The sequence below is a fragment of the Heloderma suspectum genome, chromosome 4 (genome assembly GCF_057233095.1).
Source record: "Heloderma suspectum isolate Gila_16-S chromosome 4, 16-S_ref, whole genome shotgun sequence".
Lineage (NCBI taxonomy): Eukaryota > Metazoa > Chordata > Lepidosauria > Squamata > Helodermatidae > Heloderma > Heloderma suspectum.
Window position 1 is genome coordinate 216519368 of NC_139461.1, and position 17880 is coordinate 216537247.

The following is a 17880-nucleotide window of genomic DNA, read 5'->3' on the forward strand; positions in this document are numbered from 1 at the left end:
GCAATCCCACAAGCAGGATATGGAGGGTAGAAACCCTTTCCCTCTGTTGTTTCCTGGCAGCTGAAGCATGCTACCTCTGATCCTGGAGGTAGTGTTTAGCCATCATGACTATTAGCTATTGACAGCCTTATTCTCCATGATTTTGCCTGACTCCTTTCTAATGTAATCTAAATTGATGATTAAATAATCTAAGTCACCACTTATTGTAGAAACAAATTCCATAGTTTAATTATGTAATTGTGTGAAGCAGTATTTCCTTTTGTCTGTCCTAAATCTCCCACTACTCAGCTTTCATGGGATGATCCCGGATTCTAGCATTATGAGGGGAAAAACCCTCTATCTACTTTCATCACATCATGCATAATTTTATACACCTCTAACATATCCCCCTTTACTTACCTTTTTTTTTTCTAAACTAAATAGACCCAAATGTTGTAGCCTTTCCTCACAGGGGAGTTGTTCCCTGTCCATTTTGGCTGCCCCTTTCTTCCCCTTTTCCAGTTCTACAATATCTTCTTTGAGGTGTGGCAACCAGAACTGTACACAGTATTCCAAGTGTGGTTGCTCCACAGATTTGCATGGTATGGTGCAAACTTGCTTCGTCATGGTTGGCTCTCATTGTACTAAAGTATGTGGAAAAACAGCTTGCATCACCTCACCCCTTGAAAGGGTCCACTGATGCTGGCAGAAGAAGGATCCATATGATGTACATCACTGATGTGAGAAGTATTCATATACCAGAAAAACACAAAAATAGGATTCCCACCCACCCTTTACAGGCTTCCTTGCAGGCATTGGAGGCTCACACAGCTAGAGATGGGAAGGTAAGTGATGTGGCGTTGTGCCTAAATAAAAGTTCCTCCATGTCTGGATTTCAGCAACATTCATCTGGCTGGTCATCATAATTGGGAATTATGATGATCAGAATTTCCCCTAACATCAAACTGATAGTGATACTGAAGCCTGTTGCTTTGGTTTATTCACTTGGGTTATCTGGAGTTACTTGCTCTGCAGGTACTTTCTACAATACATCAGTTTTCTGGGTTTGACACACTGCAGTTGCCTGTAGGTTGATCTGTGAAAGGTCCATGTGATAAATTCTTTTGCCTTTTTAAGAGAGGATTGTCTAAATGGCCTTCTGGTTTCCTTCAACTCAATATATGAATTGCTTCATGGGTTGGCAACCTGGTGCTTGCCAGATGTTTTGGACTACAATTCCCATAGTCCCTGACTATTGGACATGGTGGCTGGGGCTGACAAGAGAATGAAGTGGCATAGAGATTAATACTGTGATTGCAGCTGCAGCCATCTTTTTTTATTTCATTCAAGATAATGAACCAAGAATGTCAAGGTAACTGAGTCATTCTGCTTGAAAGTGCAAACCAATGTTGTATGCCATGGTTGCAAGATAACTTGTATTCTTTGTTCCCCCAGTCCTCATAATAAAATCACTTTGCAATGTTCTGAGGAAAATAAGACATTACATCAGTAAAATCTTCATCATCCACAGCTTTTAAGCAAGAGAGCAGTTCATCTGGTATGAAGGTCTGTTCTTGAATGTCTTCATCTGAAAGCAGGGTCTTCCATTGGTTTGCCATTGGTGTATCTGGTCCTTCATCTACTGAGCTGACCATATTGCTCTGCCCACTTCTACTGTTGTTCAAAACAAGGCTGATTTTCTCAAATAAAAACATATTTTCATCAGTGCCAGCAACAGGCCATATGGCAGCCATTGGACTTGTGTACTCTTTTATTAAACTATTCACGGGCAAAGCTGGGGCATTTGATTTTGTATCTGGGTTCTGAGAATGTATTTCATACCTACTGCTGAATTCACTTCCTAGGAGTGTCTTGTTGGAAACCTGAGGTTTGTAACCGTTTTCCTCTGATATGTCTGAATTGCCAACACACAGTATGTCTTCTGGAATGCTAACTTTCTCAGAAACTGCTTCTCTGGTTTCCTTTTCATCATCCAAAGCCTTATACTCCTTGTGCACCAATATCTCCTCCACTTCAGTTACAACAGCATCTGCATAATCCACAAATAGCCCAGTGGAACTGTGCGTCACTGAACCATTTTTTTCCTGGGAAACAATTATGGAAAATGTTGAAGATTCAAGAACTGCAGTTTAAACATGATAAATGTAGGGAAGGGGAGGCAGCAAACCTCCATTCAGTGTCAATCTCTAATCTAGAAGAATGGCCTAAACTCTGCATTAACTTCTAAACATGTGCTAATAAAAGGAATCGAGGCCTCTATAAAATGGAGAGAAAACCTATATAAAAAGCTGAGAAATATGGAAATGTGAAAATAAAGTCTGCATGCTGGTATTCGGACAAATTCTGTGCGATGCATATAGGCCCAATCTAGTTAAAGGTAGTTGTGACCATGTCCCCTAGCAAGCAGTGGGATGTCAACGTTAGTTAGAACTAATTTGTTCCATTACTTCGGGTCTGTGTGTGCGTGTGCACACATGTGCAGGTGGTGGAAGGAGTTGTGGGGAGGGCTACAACTGAAAATAAAGCCTGGCAGGAAGAAAAATTGATGCAGGGTGGGAGCCGAAGAGCAAAAGGGAGGAGCAGAGAAACAGTACAATAAAGATATTACAATGAGTGGAGTTCCACTCGGGGAATTCTCCCACTCAGAGAAGGGAGGGGGGATGGTTGTAGGACCTTCCGGAACAGTAAGTGAGGTGGTGTGAAGCGCTGCAGGAGGGAGTGGGGATCAGTAAAAATCACCTCCCCTTTCGAGGGGACCCTGGGCAAAGTGTCCTCCAGTGCCCTCCCTGCCAAGCTTACCAAGGGGCAGAGGGATTAATGGGGATGGGAAGTGGCAAGCAGCAGCAGGGATGGGTGACTGCACTGAAATTAGCGCATCTCTAGCCATCTGGTATTCCCTCAACCTAGTGCTTGAAAAGAGACATGCTGGGCCAGGGAGTTGCATACTCGCCCTCAATGTGAGATCAAGATAGTTTTCACCTTGTATGGCTTCTAAGTGTCAAACTAGATGTTCGCATGCAGCTACATATCAAATTTTCTCCTAACTAATTAGGGTGTTTCGAGATGAGGCTTTTATCACACCATTGCCCTGCCTGATTTGGGGGGTGGGGAGGACGTCATCTTCCACTCATAACCCTCCCATGTTTTCCCACCACGGGGGCGGCGGGGGGATCCTCATGACAGTGGAAAGAAAAGCGTGTTGGGAGTATTATCCGGATTTTCCTGGAATCAACTTTGGTCCATCAGGGACACACAAAGCAAGAAAAGCTGAATGTACCTTTAAAATCCAGTTTTCATGGGTCACACAGTGTTTGAAAGGTACATAGTTCTGGGTTGGGTGGGGGGAATGGAACTGAATGTCATCAACCTGGCAGGGGCTGCTCAAGCAATGAGAGTCTTGTTTCCTGGCCCATGTCCAGGCTCCCCTCTGCTACTACATTATTATGAATGGAGATACCTAATTCACAATTATGAAGGCTAGAAACAGCACTAAAAAGGCAAGCTAGATACCCACTCCCCATGAGAGCACCCCACCAGCGCTCCCCCCTTTTCCCTAATGTGTGCACTTTTGCCTGAAGAAGCCAAAATCCCTGATTCTTCAGTGCAGCATCTGAAGGCTCCCTATGAGAGCCCCCCCACCAATTTTGCCTCATTCCAGCAAACTGTCACTGAGTTATAGCTTCCACCACCATCCTTTCTCCTTCCCTGGGCACTTCTCCCTGCTTCCATTGACAGGTTTCTCTGCTGTTCCATGTTCCCGAGACTGAGATAGATCGCTACAGCAATAAAACCCTTATTTGCATCTGACAAGTGAAGTAACGTGACATTGGAGAAGCGACTTAATACAACATCAGAGAAGTGAAGTAGCGCAAACATCAGAGAAGTGTGTCATCATGGAGGCTAGTTATTCCCACTGGAGAAAAGGAAGTGCAATGCAATTCTGAAGGCTCGAAAGACCTCTTTGGTGCTTTGATGTGTTGGAAAGGCAGTCTAGGTACTCTGGTTCCCTAGGTTACTAGAGGGCCAGGTGAAAGACACACTGCTAGAAATGTCCTGATCGTACTGAATTTAAAGTGATGGGCACACAGCAACTGAACTGCAGGGGAGCCGAATTAAATAAAAACAATAGAGTAAAAGTACCCTGCAAAAATGCGGCTTCCCCACAGGTAAACTCCAGGGTGGCTGCAGACTGGCCTCAATGTTGTGTGCCACAAAGGACCTCCAAATGGTCCCAGTCCGCAGCAAATCACCCATGAAAATAGGCCCCATTTCTTCCATCTTTTTTCTTATTGCAGAAAATCTGTTAAGTAAAAAAAGATGGAGTAGCTGCACAATGGCTTCTGAGTGGTAGTGCTAGGAACCCTCCATCTTGAAGCACCTTTACAGGCCAGGGGTGGGGATCTTACCTGGAATATAGCATGTGGGAAAATTAGAATTACCTCTTTCCTTCTTCATCATGACTGGATCGAACCCTTGGTGCCAATGGGGACTTTTTATCTAAGCCTTCTAGCATGAGGGAGGGTTCCTTAGAAAGATTCTAAGAAAGATCTCCCCTGCCACCCACTGTCTGCAATTAATTAGTAGAAAATCTGGTGCATAGCTGCATGCGATGTATCAAGCAAACATCCAGTTTGACCCTAACAGATTCAGTATTTCAGGATCAGGGTGGTTCCATGGCCACACACTGTGTCTAAGCCTTTTGTAGGAGTTAGCCAGTGGGCTAGTATCTAAAAAACTATTCAAAACAACAGTCCTTATTTATTTCATTGTGGTTATGGTAAATGGCTATAGACAGAAGGAACTAATCTTCTTTGAATGTAGGAGGGAATGTTCTTTCCCCGCCTTTTCCATTCGACTACCAGCCACATTATGAGGATTACAGAGTTCATATAGATAATATTTATTGGTTCCATGTGGGAAGTTTAACATCATGAAAACGTAGTTTTAGCCATGGCTGTAATTACTGTATATATTTTTCCATCTGAAGAGGACCAGTTTGGTCAAAACGCATTTGGGACATAGGTATTGTATATTTTTACAGCCTTTTAATTTGGAAATCAGTGTTCTAACTCTTTATATGTGATATATTGATGAACTGCTAATCAATTGTTTTGAATTTTGTGTGAAATATCAGTATTTATATTAAAATTTTGTCGTATTTTTTACACACATAATTTTCCTTAAACCTATTTTGTTGTGTGTTAGTGGTTAAGGACAGAAATGTGTTACTGGTGTTAGAAATTATGTTGGACATGTGGCAAGGGGAGAATGGGGAAGATAGAGAAGGAGTGCAAAGCCCAAACTCACCATGCAGAAAGATGAAGTGGAGAAGTAACAGCCAAATGGGACCACAACATAATCTGAATGTATCACAGACATAAAAGAAGTGTCCATCCATGCAAAGTTTTTAAGCATGTCATGTAGTGAATTGTATAGATGCAAGGTACCTTGAAAACCAGTGTGGCGTAGTGGTTAGAGTGTTGGACAAGTCTTGAATTCACCATGGAGCTCACTGGGTGACTTTGGGCCAGTCACTGACTCTCAAGCCTAACCTACCTCCACAGGGTTGTTGTGAGGATAAAATGGAAAGAAGGAGGATTATGTATTTTGCATTGGGCTTCTTGGTGGAAAGGTGGGATATAAATATAGCAAACAAACAAATACTTTCTTCTTCCCCTCCAGTTTCTTTAAACACATTGAACAAGTAGAAAGTTAACCTGGGAAATTACCTGAAGTGATTTGATCACACTGCTATTCTGCAGTTTAGGATAATCTTCAGAAAGCCATGCTGGTGTTACTGAGCTAAACACTTTTTTAACCCTTAAAAAAGAAGAAGCATGATCTGTTAATTGCATTTTTGAATTATTGACATGGTTCATATTCATTATTGTGGGAAAGCACTTATGTTGGCCTCTAATCAAGGCTGAGGGCAGAACTACATGCAAAAGTTATAGGCCCTTGTCTTCAAAGGCAGGCCACCATCAAACTTAGGTGAAGTGGTTTGGGGGGTGGGGGAGTTAATGGAAAAGCAGCCAGCAGGCAAGGGTGCTGAACCTTTCCTCTGCTTGTACGTTTTCCCTTGTAGAACCTTCCCAAGTCACTCCCCTCCCCCTTCCCTCTCATTTCTAATCTTTTAGAATGACTGGAGATGCTTCCAGATGAAGCTTTTATTGTGGAATCACCCTGTCTCGTTTGCAGAATTTTACAGGGAGGTCTAGATGTAATTGTCTTCCACTTGTAACCCTCCTGTGTTTTCCCATTTCTTGTTCTGTCTTTTTTCTTTGTACAAAGAATTCATGGTGGCGGTGGCGGTGGGGAGGTGGAATAGCTGCACAATGTCTTTTAAATGGTAGCAGTAGGAGCCCTCCATCTGGAAGTATCCAGGGGTGAAAGAACTATGAGGGGGAAAGTGATGACTGGAGAAAAAGTTCCACACCATTCTCTTGCTCATCACTTTTCTACACAAAGTCATCACACATCTTACTTTCTAGGTGCTTGGTGGTAACCCAACCTGAAGACGCAGGTCTGCCATCAGTTACAAACTAAGGGTGTTTCTACATTAAGCAACCCCCCTGCAAAAATCCACATTCTTTCCAGAGCTTCCTGCTTTCAGTTTCTTTGCGGGATTAGGAAGGGCTCCTTTACATGGCAGACATGTGGTTTGAACTAAGGGAGTGCCTCCCTCCCTCCCTGGCATGTGTGCAAAGGAGCGGGTGTTTTTTTTCTTGTTTTCGTAGCTTAACTTCTGCTGTACTCTTTTCTTGCAGCCCCTAGGAAACCTCTGACTTACTTCTGAGTAGACATAGGAGCGCCTTGTAAGTCTGCAACCCTCGGCACACTTACATGGGAGTAAACCCCACTGAACTCAATGGGGTGCTCTGAATCAACCGAGGATGTTGCTTCTGAGCTTGGTGGGGTGGGGGATCAGATGTGTCTCCCTCCGTTGCAGGGAGGCATTTTACCCTCTTCTCCCTCCAACTGAGAAATGTGCTCAAGCATTTCCATGGCAGACACCTGGGAATTGAGGAAAGTCCTTCCTCAGCAAGACTTGAGCGGAGGCAGGAGTTGCCATTGGCGGGCGATTCTTGCCCTTGCGCCTGTCAAATCTGCTCCTGCACGCCCCGCTCCCATCCTCAGTGCCTTTGTCATCCTGACCATGTTCCCCCCCCCCCAGCAACTGAAAACAAATGCCCACAGCAGGCAGACACAGTGATTTCTCCTGCTATTGGAGAATTTCACGGGGAGGTCATGGAGCTCCTGTTCCATGGGCTGAAAAAAAACCCCACACATTTATTGCATTTGGGGAAAACACAGGATAGGCTGGGGGAAATGGCGGGAGATACCGAGGGTAACGGTGTCATCTAAAGAGCCTGCAAACTTCCATGACAGAGCCATCTCAATAGCAGGATAAAAGCTCTGTGTGATGACCCCCTGAGAGTATTCAGATATGAATGCTCAGGACCAGTCTTAGACCAATACTATAGTGGTGAAGCAAGTCTCATTAAAACCAAATGTATACAGTATGTCTGTAACAAAACCACTGTTGTGCTGCTCTGAGGAAAAGATGCATGCAGACAGGCACTGTGTATGCATTTCCTTGGGATGAAAAAGTTTGCTCCAAGACATGGGTGGGTGAAGCTTGGAAAAATACCCCAATCTGTACCTTTTCCTGCATGATTTCTGAGCAATCAAAGCCAAGGTAAATGCAGATAAGCAGGTCACTCCAAAACCAATTCCCAGCAGAACTCCAGTATCAACATCACCATCATCTTAAAAAGAGAGAAAAAATGATGATCAGCTTCTTTTATTTTACACCATATCCATTATTCTGAGCAAATTCAGGGCAGTCATATAGTGAAGGGGGAAGGTGAGGGAGTATAGCTCCAGAACTTTTTTCAGAGCAGGAGCAGTGATATCATCTGCTCTAGGGTAACTGAGGGACCCTCCTTGCTCCAGCAAGTGAATGAGGTGATAACAAGTCTTTCAAGTTTTACTGTTGTTTGGGACAGAGGTTATAGGAAATCAGAGAATGGGGAAAATAATTAAGCAGAGGCTGGATACTTCTTTCTTTCCTGCTTCGCTCTAGCAGTTTAAACGGAAACACTCCTTTACAACGTGTTTTGCGTTTCTAATTAAAAGCTAAAGGTTTCAGCTGGTTGATGAACTTTTGCTAAAGCTCAGTGTGTTTTACAAGCTGAACCTATGCAATCCAAAATTAACACTACTGAATTCAATGGAACTCAGTCCCAGGTAATTATGATTAGGATTGCAGTTATACTGATCCTAATAAACAGGGTATTATGGGTTGTATTGAATGGTGTCCACTAGAAGAATATATTCCACCTCCCATTGCAGCCCCACCTTCCAAATCTGCTTCAGAGCATTGAGGAACCCCCTGGACCAGATTTGGGCGATATATAGGGGGAGAAAAAGAAGGAGGACAAACCCTGTTGCGCAAGCAGAAGACTGTTCACATAATGTAGGATGTAGCCCTATGTCATGTACTGCTGCTCTTTGGTGTGTGTTTGTGTATACACTCTTGCCCTTCAAAATTTACCACACCACTGATTCAGTGGACACATTACCCACTGAATGAAATTAATTCACCTATATATTATATTTGATGGGTTGCTTGTGAAGCTAATATATATATAACGTAAGTGCTTTGTTCTTGCCTTTGTTCCAATTTTAAAATTCAAAGTTACACCAGTATCATAGGAATGGACTATCTTGTGCCTACTAACCGCAGTTCACATCCTGCCACATCAACCACTGAATGGGCAGGTTGAGGCACTGAAGGATGATTTTCAAACTGTCAAGTTTGTTTTTTTCTTTCTGTGTATGTGTGTGTGTGTGGGGGGTGTAAGAATCCTAAGGAAATAAAAACGGTTAGCCGTTCTGGAGAGGGACCCTGTTCTGTCTGCAGAATCCCTAACCCATACAAATATATGCTATTTCTTATGTTACCTTTTGTTGATGGCTGTTCATATTTATTATGTATAACCACATAATGCAAGAATTGCTTGCTGATAATTAGAGCCCCATGGACTTTTTGGTGTGTGCTGGCGGGGGTGGGGGGAGAGGCTAGGAAGGGGGATAAACTGTAATGCAGGGCTAGTGAACCTATAGCCCTCCAGATGTTGTTAGACTCCAATTCACATCATCCCCAGCCAGCCTGGCCAATATTAAGGGATAAAAGGAGTTGTAGCCCAACAACATCGGGAGGGCCACAAATTCCTCCAGAGGCTTAATAATATCAGCTAGAACCCTTTGGCAAAGTGTATTTTGATTGCTTAGCAACTGCAGAGCGCTTCTTGCCCCAAACCAGCTAAGTGGTTGGCCCAGGACTGTAGAAGGAACTGGGATGGCATAGAGCCACAGAGTGGCCTATATAGGCCCGTGCATTGGTCAACTGTCCAAATAAACAATAAAAATATTCAGTCTTGATATAACACTTGGGGGGAGCAATCCTACCAGGATAGGCAGCACCTCTGAACTCAGAGGCAACCGCCCATCCAATGCAGGGCAGGAGAAGCATGGAGGGGATCATCCCCTCTGCACTTCAGCCGCCCTGCATTTGCGGCTAGACAGCCAATTTCAGCTGTCTAGCTGCGGGAAGGCGGAGCGGGGGAACTGGCTGCCAGTCAACACGTTGGATGCATCGTACCAGCATTTCTGCCTTCCCTGCCCTGGAACACCCCTGGGAATGCCGCTTTCACCGCTCCGTGCTCCTCTTCCGAGTGCAGAGCTGTTCTGCGCTGCCTAGAAGGCAGTGTGGGGAGGGGGGAAGATCTGTTCTCAGGGAATCGACTTCGGAGTGTGGGCTCCAAGGTCGGTTCCCGGAAACGGACGTATCCTATGGCCGTCTAGCCACTGACTAGTGGCCATAGGATTGCAACTAAAGTGTTCAAAGCACTTCACATACATTATCTTGTTGTAGTGTATAGGTCTGACAGAATATTGTAGTAGATGACAGAGCTGGGGTTAGTCAGAATGGCTTGTGGGCTTCCCAGTGGCATCTGGTTGGCCAGTACTTGATATAAATAATATCTAGGCAGTGGGTTGGATCCAGACTTAGTCATACTTAGAGTAGACGATAGCCTAAGTCCTATTGATTTGAGTTAGGGTTACTCTAGGTATGAGTAAGTCTGGATCCAACCCTACAGATTCATATAAATGCCTTATGCTTTTTATACAACTGTGTATGTCTGTTGCAGTACAAACAACAGAGTCTCCATAAACAGATGAATTATGCCATAAGATTTAAAGGACTAGAAAGCAGCCCTCCCTATCCTGGCACCCTCTAGATGCATTGGACAATAATGCCCATCAACCACCAGCCAGTACAATTGACTGGGAGATGATGGGAGTTGTAGCCCAATGCATCTGGAGGGCACATAAGAACATAAGAAGAGCCATGCTGGATCAGACCAAGGGTCCACCTAGTCGAGCAGACTAGAGTCTTCTCTCACATTCATTGTCTGTCTATCTACCTGGCTGGTTCCCTACATCTAGAAGTCGTCTTTTAAACTGTGGTCTTTTGAATTGTCTTATTGTCAGCTTACATTGTGCTCCTTTTTATTTTCTTCATTTGGACTCAGTGTCTGCTTTTTAAAGGGAGCCTTCTTGCCCTTGATTGGTTCCTTGACTTTGGTCATTAACCAAGTTTGCATCTTCTTCGACTGGTTTATAACAAATCACAGAGTTGGGGGGTCTTGTGAGGCCATCTAGCCTAACCCCCTGGTTGATGCAGGATATCCAAAGCTAGAACTTCCTCAACAGATGGCAGTCCACCCTCTGCTTGAAGACCTCTGGGAAGGGTAATTGGCTCCATTGTTGAACTGCTCTTACTGTCAAGATATTTCTCCTAAGTTTCAACCCAAATCTACCCTCCAGAAACGTACACCCATTAGATCTAGTCCTGCCCCCTGGGGGCAGGAGAGATCAAATAATTGCCCTCTTCTATCCTCATTCTGTGATATAGGGTGGTTCCAGACAGAGGGCTCCTAGTATTAAACACCCAAAAGGCATTGTGGAGCAATTATGTCTTTCGTTTTTTTACTTAAGGGATTCTTTTTTCTGGTAAAGAAAAAAGACAAAAGAAGCAGTGAGAAAACACAGGAGGGCTAAAAATTGAAAACAATGTGGTTTGGGGCCCCATAAAATTCTGTGAATGAGGCTGTATGATTGCATAACAAAAGTCTCACCTAGAAGCACCCACACAGTCTGAAACGCTATTATAGTAGTTTTAAATAACACCCAAGTGTCTTGAAAATGCTCTAAATGCTTCCGTTCAACTTCCTTTTAATTAATCCTCTCATTTTAGAGATTTCCCCATTTGAAGTTGAGTGTGATCTGGTTCACACAACACGATAGTGGGTTGTCACCATGGGTTGCTTCGGGGTAGCTTGTTGTGACATCCAAACCCAGAGCAGTTTTTTCACCATTTGTTATTTTCCATGAAGAAGCCACCCTGGGAACCCATGGCTTGTTGTCAGGTTGTTTGTTTGGCTTGTTTTTAGGGTGGCTTGTTGTGATGTCTGCACCTGGCATGGCAACTTCATTGTGGATTGTTGGGAACGGCTAGAGAGCTGCCTGGCAAGAGCTGCAAAACCCCCTGCTGCTCCTTGCAATCTTGCCAGTGTTGCTGCCATCCCCCTAATCCCTTGTCAGTGCCCTCTGCCCTGTGCTCCTAGAAATCGAGAAGAAAGGACACCAGAGAGCATCACAAACACGTTCGCAACTTTTTTCCCCAGTCTTGTGCAAGTGTACACATTGGAAAGTCCTCAGCTATGAAATGTGTGTAATTTTCCCCTCCACTTTACTGCTCTGCCATGAAATGTGCATATATTTACCAATCCTACTCACTGTTGTGCCTTGAAATCTGTGTATATTTACTGATCGACCTCACTTGTCTGCCTTGAAATTTGCATATCTTTACTTTGAAATGTGTGTATCTTTACTGATCCTCATCACTGCTCTGTACCCATATGTATATCTGACAACTAACAGTGGAGACCAGTGAGGGGAAGCAACAAGCCAACAAGCATGAAGGGTGGTGTGGTGGGGGAAACAAAAGCAGGTGGAGGCTGCAGGCCAAGGAGCTTTTCAGATGGATGTAATGACTTTGGTAATACCTGAAGCAGCATTTTTTTTTAAGTGTTCACTAACAAGGGAAGTACCAAAATGGAGGATGAAATTGACAAGGATATTGACACGAGGGGGATATCGGTATGCCTGGCTAAATAGCAGACAGGTGGTGTTGCGCTCCTGTGCACTTGTGCAAGACCCCAAATTTTAAAAAAGTTTGCGAACATGTTACTGTGTCCATAAGGGCTCAGAAAACTATACGCATTTGGCGATCTGATGGGGGGGGGGAGTTTCCCTCATGAGCCAGAAACCCCAGTGGACAAATGGCAGAAAGGGTGCTAATATAGGGAACAAGGAAATGAGGATTTCTGTTGTAAAGGCTCCTGGGATATGTGCTGGGAGTGGGTGGGGCTGAGAGGGAAACAGCTCATGACAAGCCACAGTATGCCCAGTTGTCTGTTGGGACTGGAGTAGTGTGGGTTATCAAGTGACCAACCAACCTATGGTGGCTTATCTTCAGGGTGGCTTACATGATATGCAAACTTACCCTGTGTTAGACTTTCCACTTACACATATGTCAAAATGGCCAGCACCATGGGCCCTGTACCCAGCCAACGTAACAGTAGTTATTGCATTAGAGCCTTGGCCATCATTCAGTATTAATCCAATTGGCTTCTCCGCTGTAGTCGGTGTCTCCTCTGTAGTCAGAATATGACTAACTATTCCAAGGCACAGTCATTTATCAATTCTAGAATTCCCCCCATCTTGTCCAAGTCTGAACATACATTTATTCAGTCAACGTGAGGACAGCTGAAGTCACCCTTTATTACAATCTTTTCTTCTTCGGTTTCCTCCCTGATTTCTTTTTCCATCTCATCTTCTAAGTTTTGTTTGGGGTGCAGGGGGCATGACATTATCTCTACAGTAATATACTACTGGTATTTCCACATTCTGTGATTCTGTAAAGGAGAATCTTAAGCTCTTTAAGATCCTCTTAAGTGTTCTAGTTTATTGAACTCTTTAGCAAACCCTTCCAAACACAGAGCAGGAGAAATGTCTTATCATGTTTGCCCTGATAGTCTGGGTAGACCCAAGGTCCCCGATGTGGTGCCCGCAGACACCTCCATTGTTGCTCATCAGGCTCCCTGCCCCTTCTGATTTTTTTTAAAAATGATGTTTTAAAATTGGGAGGCTACCAGTTTCCAGCATCATCTTTGTTTCCAAAGATGGTGCTGGAGGGCTCTAAAGGCAGTCTTAGGAAATAAAAATGGCAGGCAGTTTGTTGTGGGTTTTGCCTGTACACGTGCAGTTTATTTTGCTTGGGTTTGGGGTGGAGGTGGGGAGTTGATATGGTTTGTGTGCTTTGCCAGGGGTGCAGGGGGATTGATGTGTGTGTTTCTATGAGCATCACTAGTTTGCCTTCTGTGAAATGGGTATTTTGTCATGCTTTGTAGGGGCAAATATGTGATTTGGCATTTGGGCTCACACCCCAGCTCTGCCTTATACTTAGTTTCTTATCTCTGAGCCTCATCAATTTGCCTTCTGTGAAATGGGTGTTGGAGCAGAAAACTGTGGGTTCCAAAGAGTGGTTTTGTGTTTTGGAACTCAGACCCCATCGTTGCCTTGTACGTAGATTCTTGTGCAAGTTACTTTTCTTTTAACCTCACCAGTTTATTTTCTGGGAAATGGGTGCTTTGTGACTGGCCACACCCATCACAGCAACTGTTTTGTGAATGGGCAAGCCCCCTCATCGCAACCATTTTGTGAGAGTGCCCACAATACTCTCTAAATTCCAAATGTGTCCACTGGGCCAAAAATGTTGGGAACTTCTAGGGTAGACCATCAGAGCAAATATGCTACAAAACACTTTATCTCTTTTCCCTCCTTCATTTCCTGTCTGGTAGAGGGGAAAATAAAGGAGAAAGAAAGGTAGGTTGTTTCTCGCACATATTTCAGCACAAGGTATAACTGAAACTGGCCGGCAACCATATGCTTATTCCAAGCTTTGGCTTGACCATGCTTGACAAATTCTATACAACTTGGGAATACCATGGCCCTTGCTGCTCAAAATGTGCTATCACTTTTTGTGTGTCTCTTATCTTTCGCAGAGTGATAAAAAGTTGGTTAAGAATAGAACCATGTTTTTCCTTTTCAAACCAGATTGTGGAGTAATTTAGGTTTACATGCCAGAAATTCAGCTTTGGGTAAGTCTTGTTATGACTTCTTCATGCCAGTTTGATGGTCCATGAAATATGTAGCAAGATGGCAATTGGGTGATAGACAAGTTGGCACGTAAGTGACTGCCACCCAATAACCCTGTTGTTTTGTATACACCAAGTCTCCTCCATGTGACTTTAGCCATTGGTCTGACAATTCTAAAATTCAAATGAACACACAGAATTTCATATTATATAATCAGCCCTGGATGCCTCCAGGATGTGCATGATCTTGACTTTAGGTTAGATCTTTGATGTATGAAAATACTCTGAACTTTCATTTCCCTAGAATCACATCAATGACTGCTGCAGTCAGTTCCAACCACTTTGGGATGACATCACTAATTGGTATATAAACCTCCCACTTCTGGTCAAACAGAAAACCTCTCTCTTTTGCAAAGCCCAACACTGTCCTTTCCTACCATTTGTGGCTGCGTGGATGCTTTCTGCATAATTACCAGTCCATCCATCTTCAGTTTTTTTCACCAATTCTATTCAGAGAATGCGAAAGAGAAAAAGAAAAGAAAATGAGAACAATTTCCACTGTAACATGACAGCGAGTGTAGTTTAGCTAATGCTCTGCTATCTTTGGGATCTGTTCTCTTGCGTTGTCACTGAAAGTACTTTATCAAAGGCAGTTTTTCTACAAGACAAATTCTGTCGATGTTGTTCTTTTAAACTGCAGTTTGTATTTATTCTGTTTGTTACCTTCAGCTGCTTATAGCTAGCCTATGCAGTAAAAGAGACTGGTATTATTCTTAAGGCTCCTGATGGTGCAAAACTGCAGCTCTGGTTCACAAGGATCATAGGAAGCAGCCTTAAACTGGTCCATCTAATGCAATATTGTCTACACCAACCTAGTCCAAAACATCTGGAGCGCACTAAGTTGGGGAAGGCTGGTCTACACTCCCTGGCAGTGGCTCTCTAGTGTTTCAAACAGAAGCCTTTCCCAACCCTACCTGGAGATTCCGGTGACTGAACCTAGAACTTTTTGCATGTACTCTACCACTGTACTGTGGTCTCTTCCCCGAGGGACTGTAGCTTCCCTACAGCTGAGCCTTAGCATCAAGCCAACACAACCACTGTGTTATTGCTTTTGGGGTGGGTGTCTGCTTGACTCCAGCACCAGTATTTGTTTATTCTACTTCCTATTGTCAATAATGCAGAAGGACCAGCATATCCCCCACCCCCATTTCTTGTGGCTTCCCTGTCAGAATGGTGAAGGTGCAGACACAGCTTAACAAATTGTTCCCTTAGCTGTACAAACATCAGGGCCAGCTGCAGGTTTGAGGGGACTCTAGGCAATGTGTCAGTGGGCCCTGGAGAGCTTACCTGGCTGCAGTGGCAGTGCTCCAAAACGCACTAGGCAACTGCATCAAGTCGCCCTTTTAATTCTCTACAATACCCCAGAAGGATAATAGGTCGAAGGCATTGTGGGAAAGTAGAAGGACGGTTAGATCCAGTCACCTGGAACTGTATGGAGTGTTTGGCCAGGGTTTTCTTTTAAAAGCGCGGCCAGGAGAGGCATCAGTGGACACTTATGGGGTGCTGAAACCCCAAAAAACTGCTCAAGGATGCCAGCTGCTGATGCCAGCTCTGGCAAATATAGCTGGGCTATCCCAGGAAGAATAACATATGATTCATGTGAAAGCCAACCAGCATGATCTTTATTGTTTTTGTTCAGTCGTTCAGTCGTGTCCGACTCTCCGTGACCCCATGGACCATAGCACGCCAGGACTTCCGGTCCTCCGCTCTCTCCCGGAGCGTGCTCAAGTTCATATTCATTGCATCAGTGATGCTATCTAGCCATCTCATCCTCTGCCGTCCCCTTCTCCTTTTGCCTTCAGTCTTTCCCAGCATCAGGGTCTTTTCCAGAGAGTTTTCTCTTCGCATTAGGTGGCCGAAATAGTTGAGCTTCAGCTTCAGTATCTGTCCTTCCAATGAGCACTCAGGGTTGATTTCCTTTAGGATTGACTGATTGAACCTCCTTGCAGTCCAGGGGACTCGTAAGAGTCTTCTCCAGCACCACAGTTCGAAAGCATCAATTCTTCAGCGCTCAGCCTTCCTTATAGTCCAGCTCTCACAGCCATACATTACTACTGGGAAAACCATAGCTTTGATTAGACGGACCTTTGTCGGCAAGGTGATGTCTCTGCTTCTTACTATGCTGTCTAGGTTTGCCATAGCTTTCCTCCCAAGGAGAAAGCGTCTTTTAATTTCATGGCTACAGTCACCGTCTGCGGTGATCTTGGAGCCCAAGAAAATAAAATCTGTCACAGCTTCCATTTCTTCCCCTTCTATACGCCAGGAAGTGATGGGGCCAGATGCCATGATCTTAGTTTTTTGAATGTTGAGTTTCAAACCAGCTTTTGCACTCTCCACTTTCACCCTCAACATGAGGCTCTTTAGAACCTCTTCGCTTTCTGCCATTATGGTGGTATCATCTGCATATAGGAGGTTGTTGATAATTCTCCCGGCAATCTTAATTCTGACCTGTGATTCATCCAACCCGGCATTTCTCATGATGTACTCTGCATATAAGTTAAATAAGCAGGGTGACAATATGCAGCCTTGTCATACTCCTTTCCCAATTTTGAACCAATCAGTTGTTCCATGTCTGGTTGTTACTGTTGCTTCTTGACCCTCATACAGGTTTCTCAGGAGACAGGTAAGGTGGTCTGGTATTCCCATCACTTTAAGAATCTGCCACAGTTTGTTGTGATCCACACAATCAAAGGCTTTAGCGTAGTCAACGAAGCAAAAATAGATGTTTTTCTGGAATTCTCTTGCTTTCTCCATGATCCAGCAAACGTTGGCGATTTGATCTCTAGTTCCTCTGCCTCTTCGAAACCCAGCTTGTACTTCCAGTAGTTCTCGGTTCGCATACTGCTGAAGCCTAGCTTGTAGGATTTTGAGCATCACCTTGCTGGCATGTGAAATGAGCACAGTTGTGCGGTAGTTTGAACACTCTTTGGTATTGCCCTTCTTTGGAACTGGAATGTAAACTGACCTTTTCCAGTCTTGCGGCCACTGTTGAGTGTTCCAAATTTGTTGGCATATTGAGTGCAGCACTTTAACAGCATCATCTTTTAGGATTTTAAATAGCTCAGCTGGAATACTGTCATCTCCGCTAGCTTTGTTGTTACTAATGCTTCCTAAGGCCCACTTGACTTCACTCTCGAGGATGTCCGGCTCAAGTTCAGTGACCGTACTATCATGGCTATCAGGGACATTCAGATCTTTCCTGTATAGTTCTTCTGTGTATTCTTTCCACCTCTTCTTAATCTCATCTGCTTCTGTTAGGTCCCTGCCTTCTTTGTCCTTTATCTTGCCCGTCTTTGCACAAAACGTTCCCTTGAGATCTCCGATTTTCTTGCAGAGATCTCCAGTCTTTCCCATTCTGTTGTTTTCCTCAATTTCTTTGCATAGTTCATTTAAGAAGGCCTTCTTGTCTCTCCTTGCTATTCTCTGGAACTCTGCATTCAGTTGGATATATCTTCCCCTTTCTCCCTTGCTTTTCGCTTCCCTTCTTTCCTCAGCTACTTGTAAAGCCTCATCAGACAGCCACTTGGCT

At 44.1% G+C, this 17880-nt stretch overlaps 1 protein-coding gene across 2 annotated transcripts in view; it reads right to left on the bottom strand.

Moving 5' to 3' along the window:
* Positions 1 to 205: 205 nt before the first annotated feature.
* IL23R (interleukin 23 receptor) overlaps positions 206 to 17880 on the bottom strand; it is a 53494-nt gene continuing 35819 nt past the window's right edge. Inside the window, exons 13-16 of one of the 2 annotated variants that reach the window (XM_084848243.1) lie at positions 14729 to 14797; positions 7664 to 7769; positions 5730 to 5820; positions 206 to 2084 (exon numbers count right to left, since the gene is read on the bottom strand). In XM_084848243.1, coding sequence (XP_084704369.1) covers positions 1449 to 2084; positions 5730 to 5820; positions 7664 to 7769; positions 14729 to 14797 — 902 coding nt within the window. In that variant the 3' untranslated portion in view covers positions 206 to 1448. The remainder of the gene's footprint in view (positions 2085 to 5729; positions 5821 to 7663; positions 7770 to 14728; positions 14798 to 17880) is intronic. The other variant, XM_084848244.1, reaches the window with a different exon arrangement.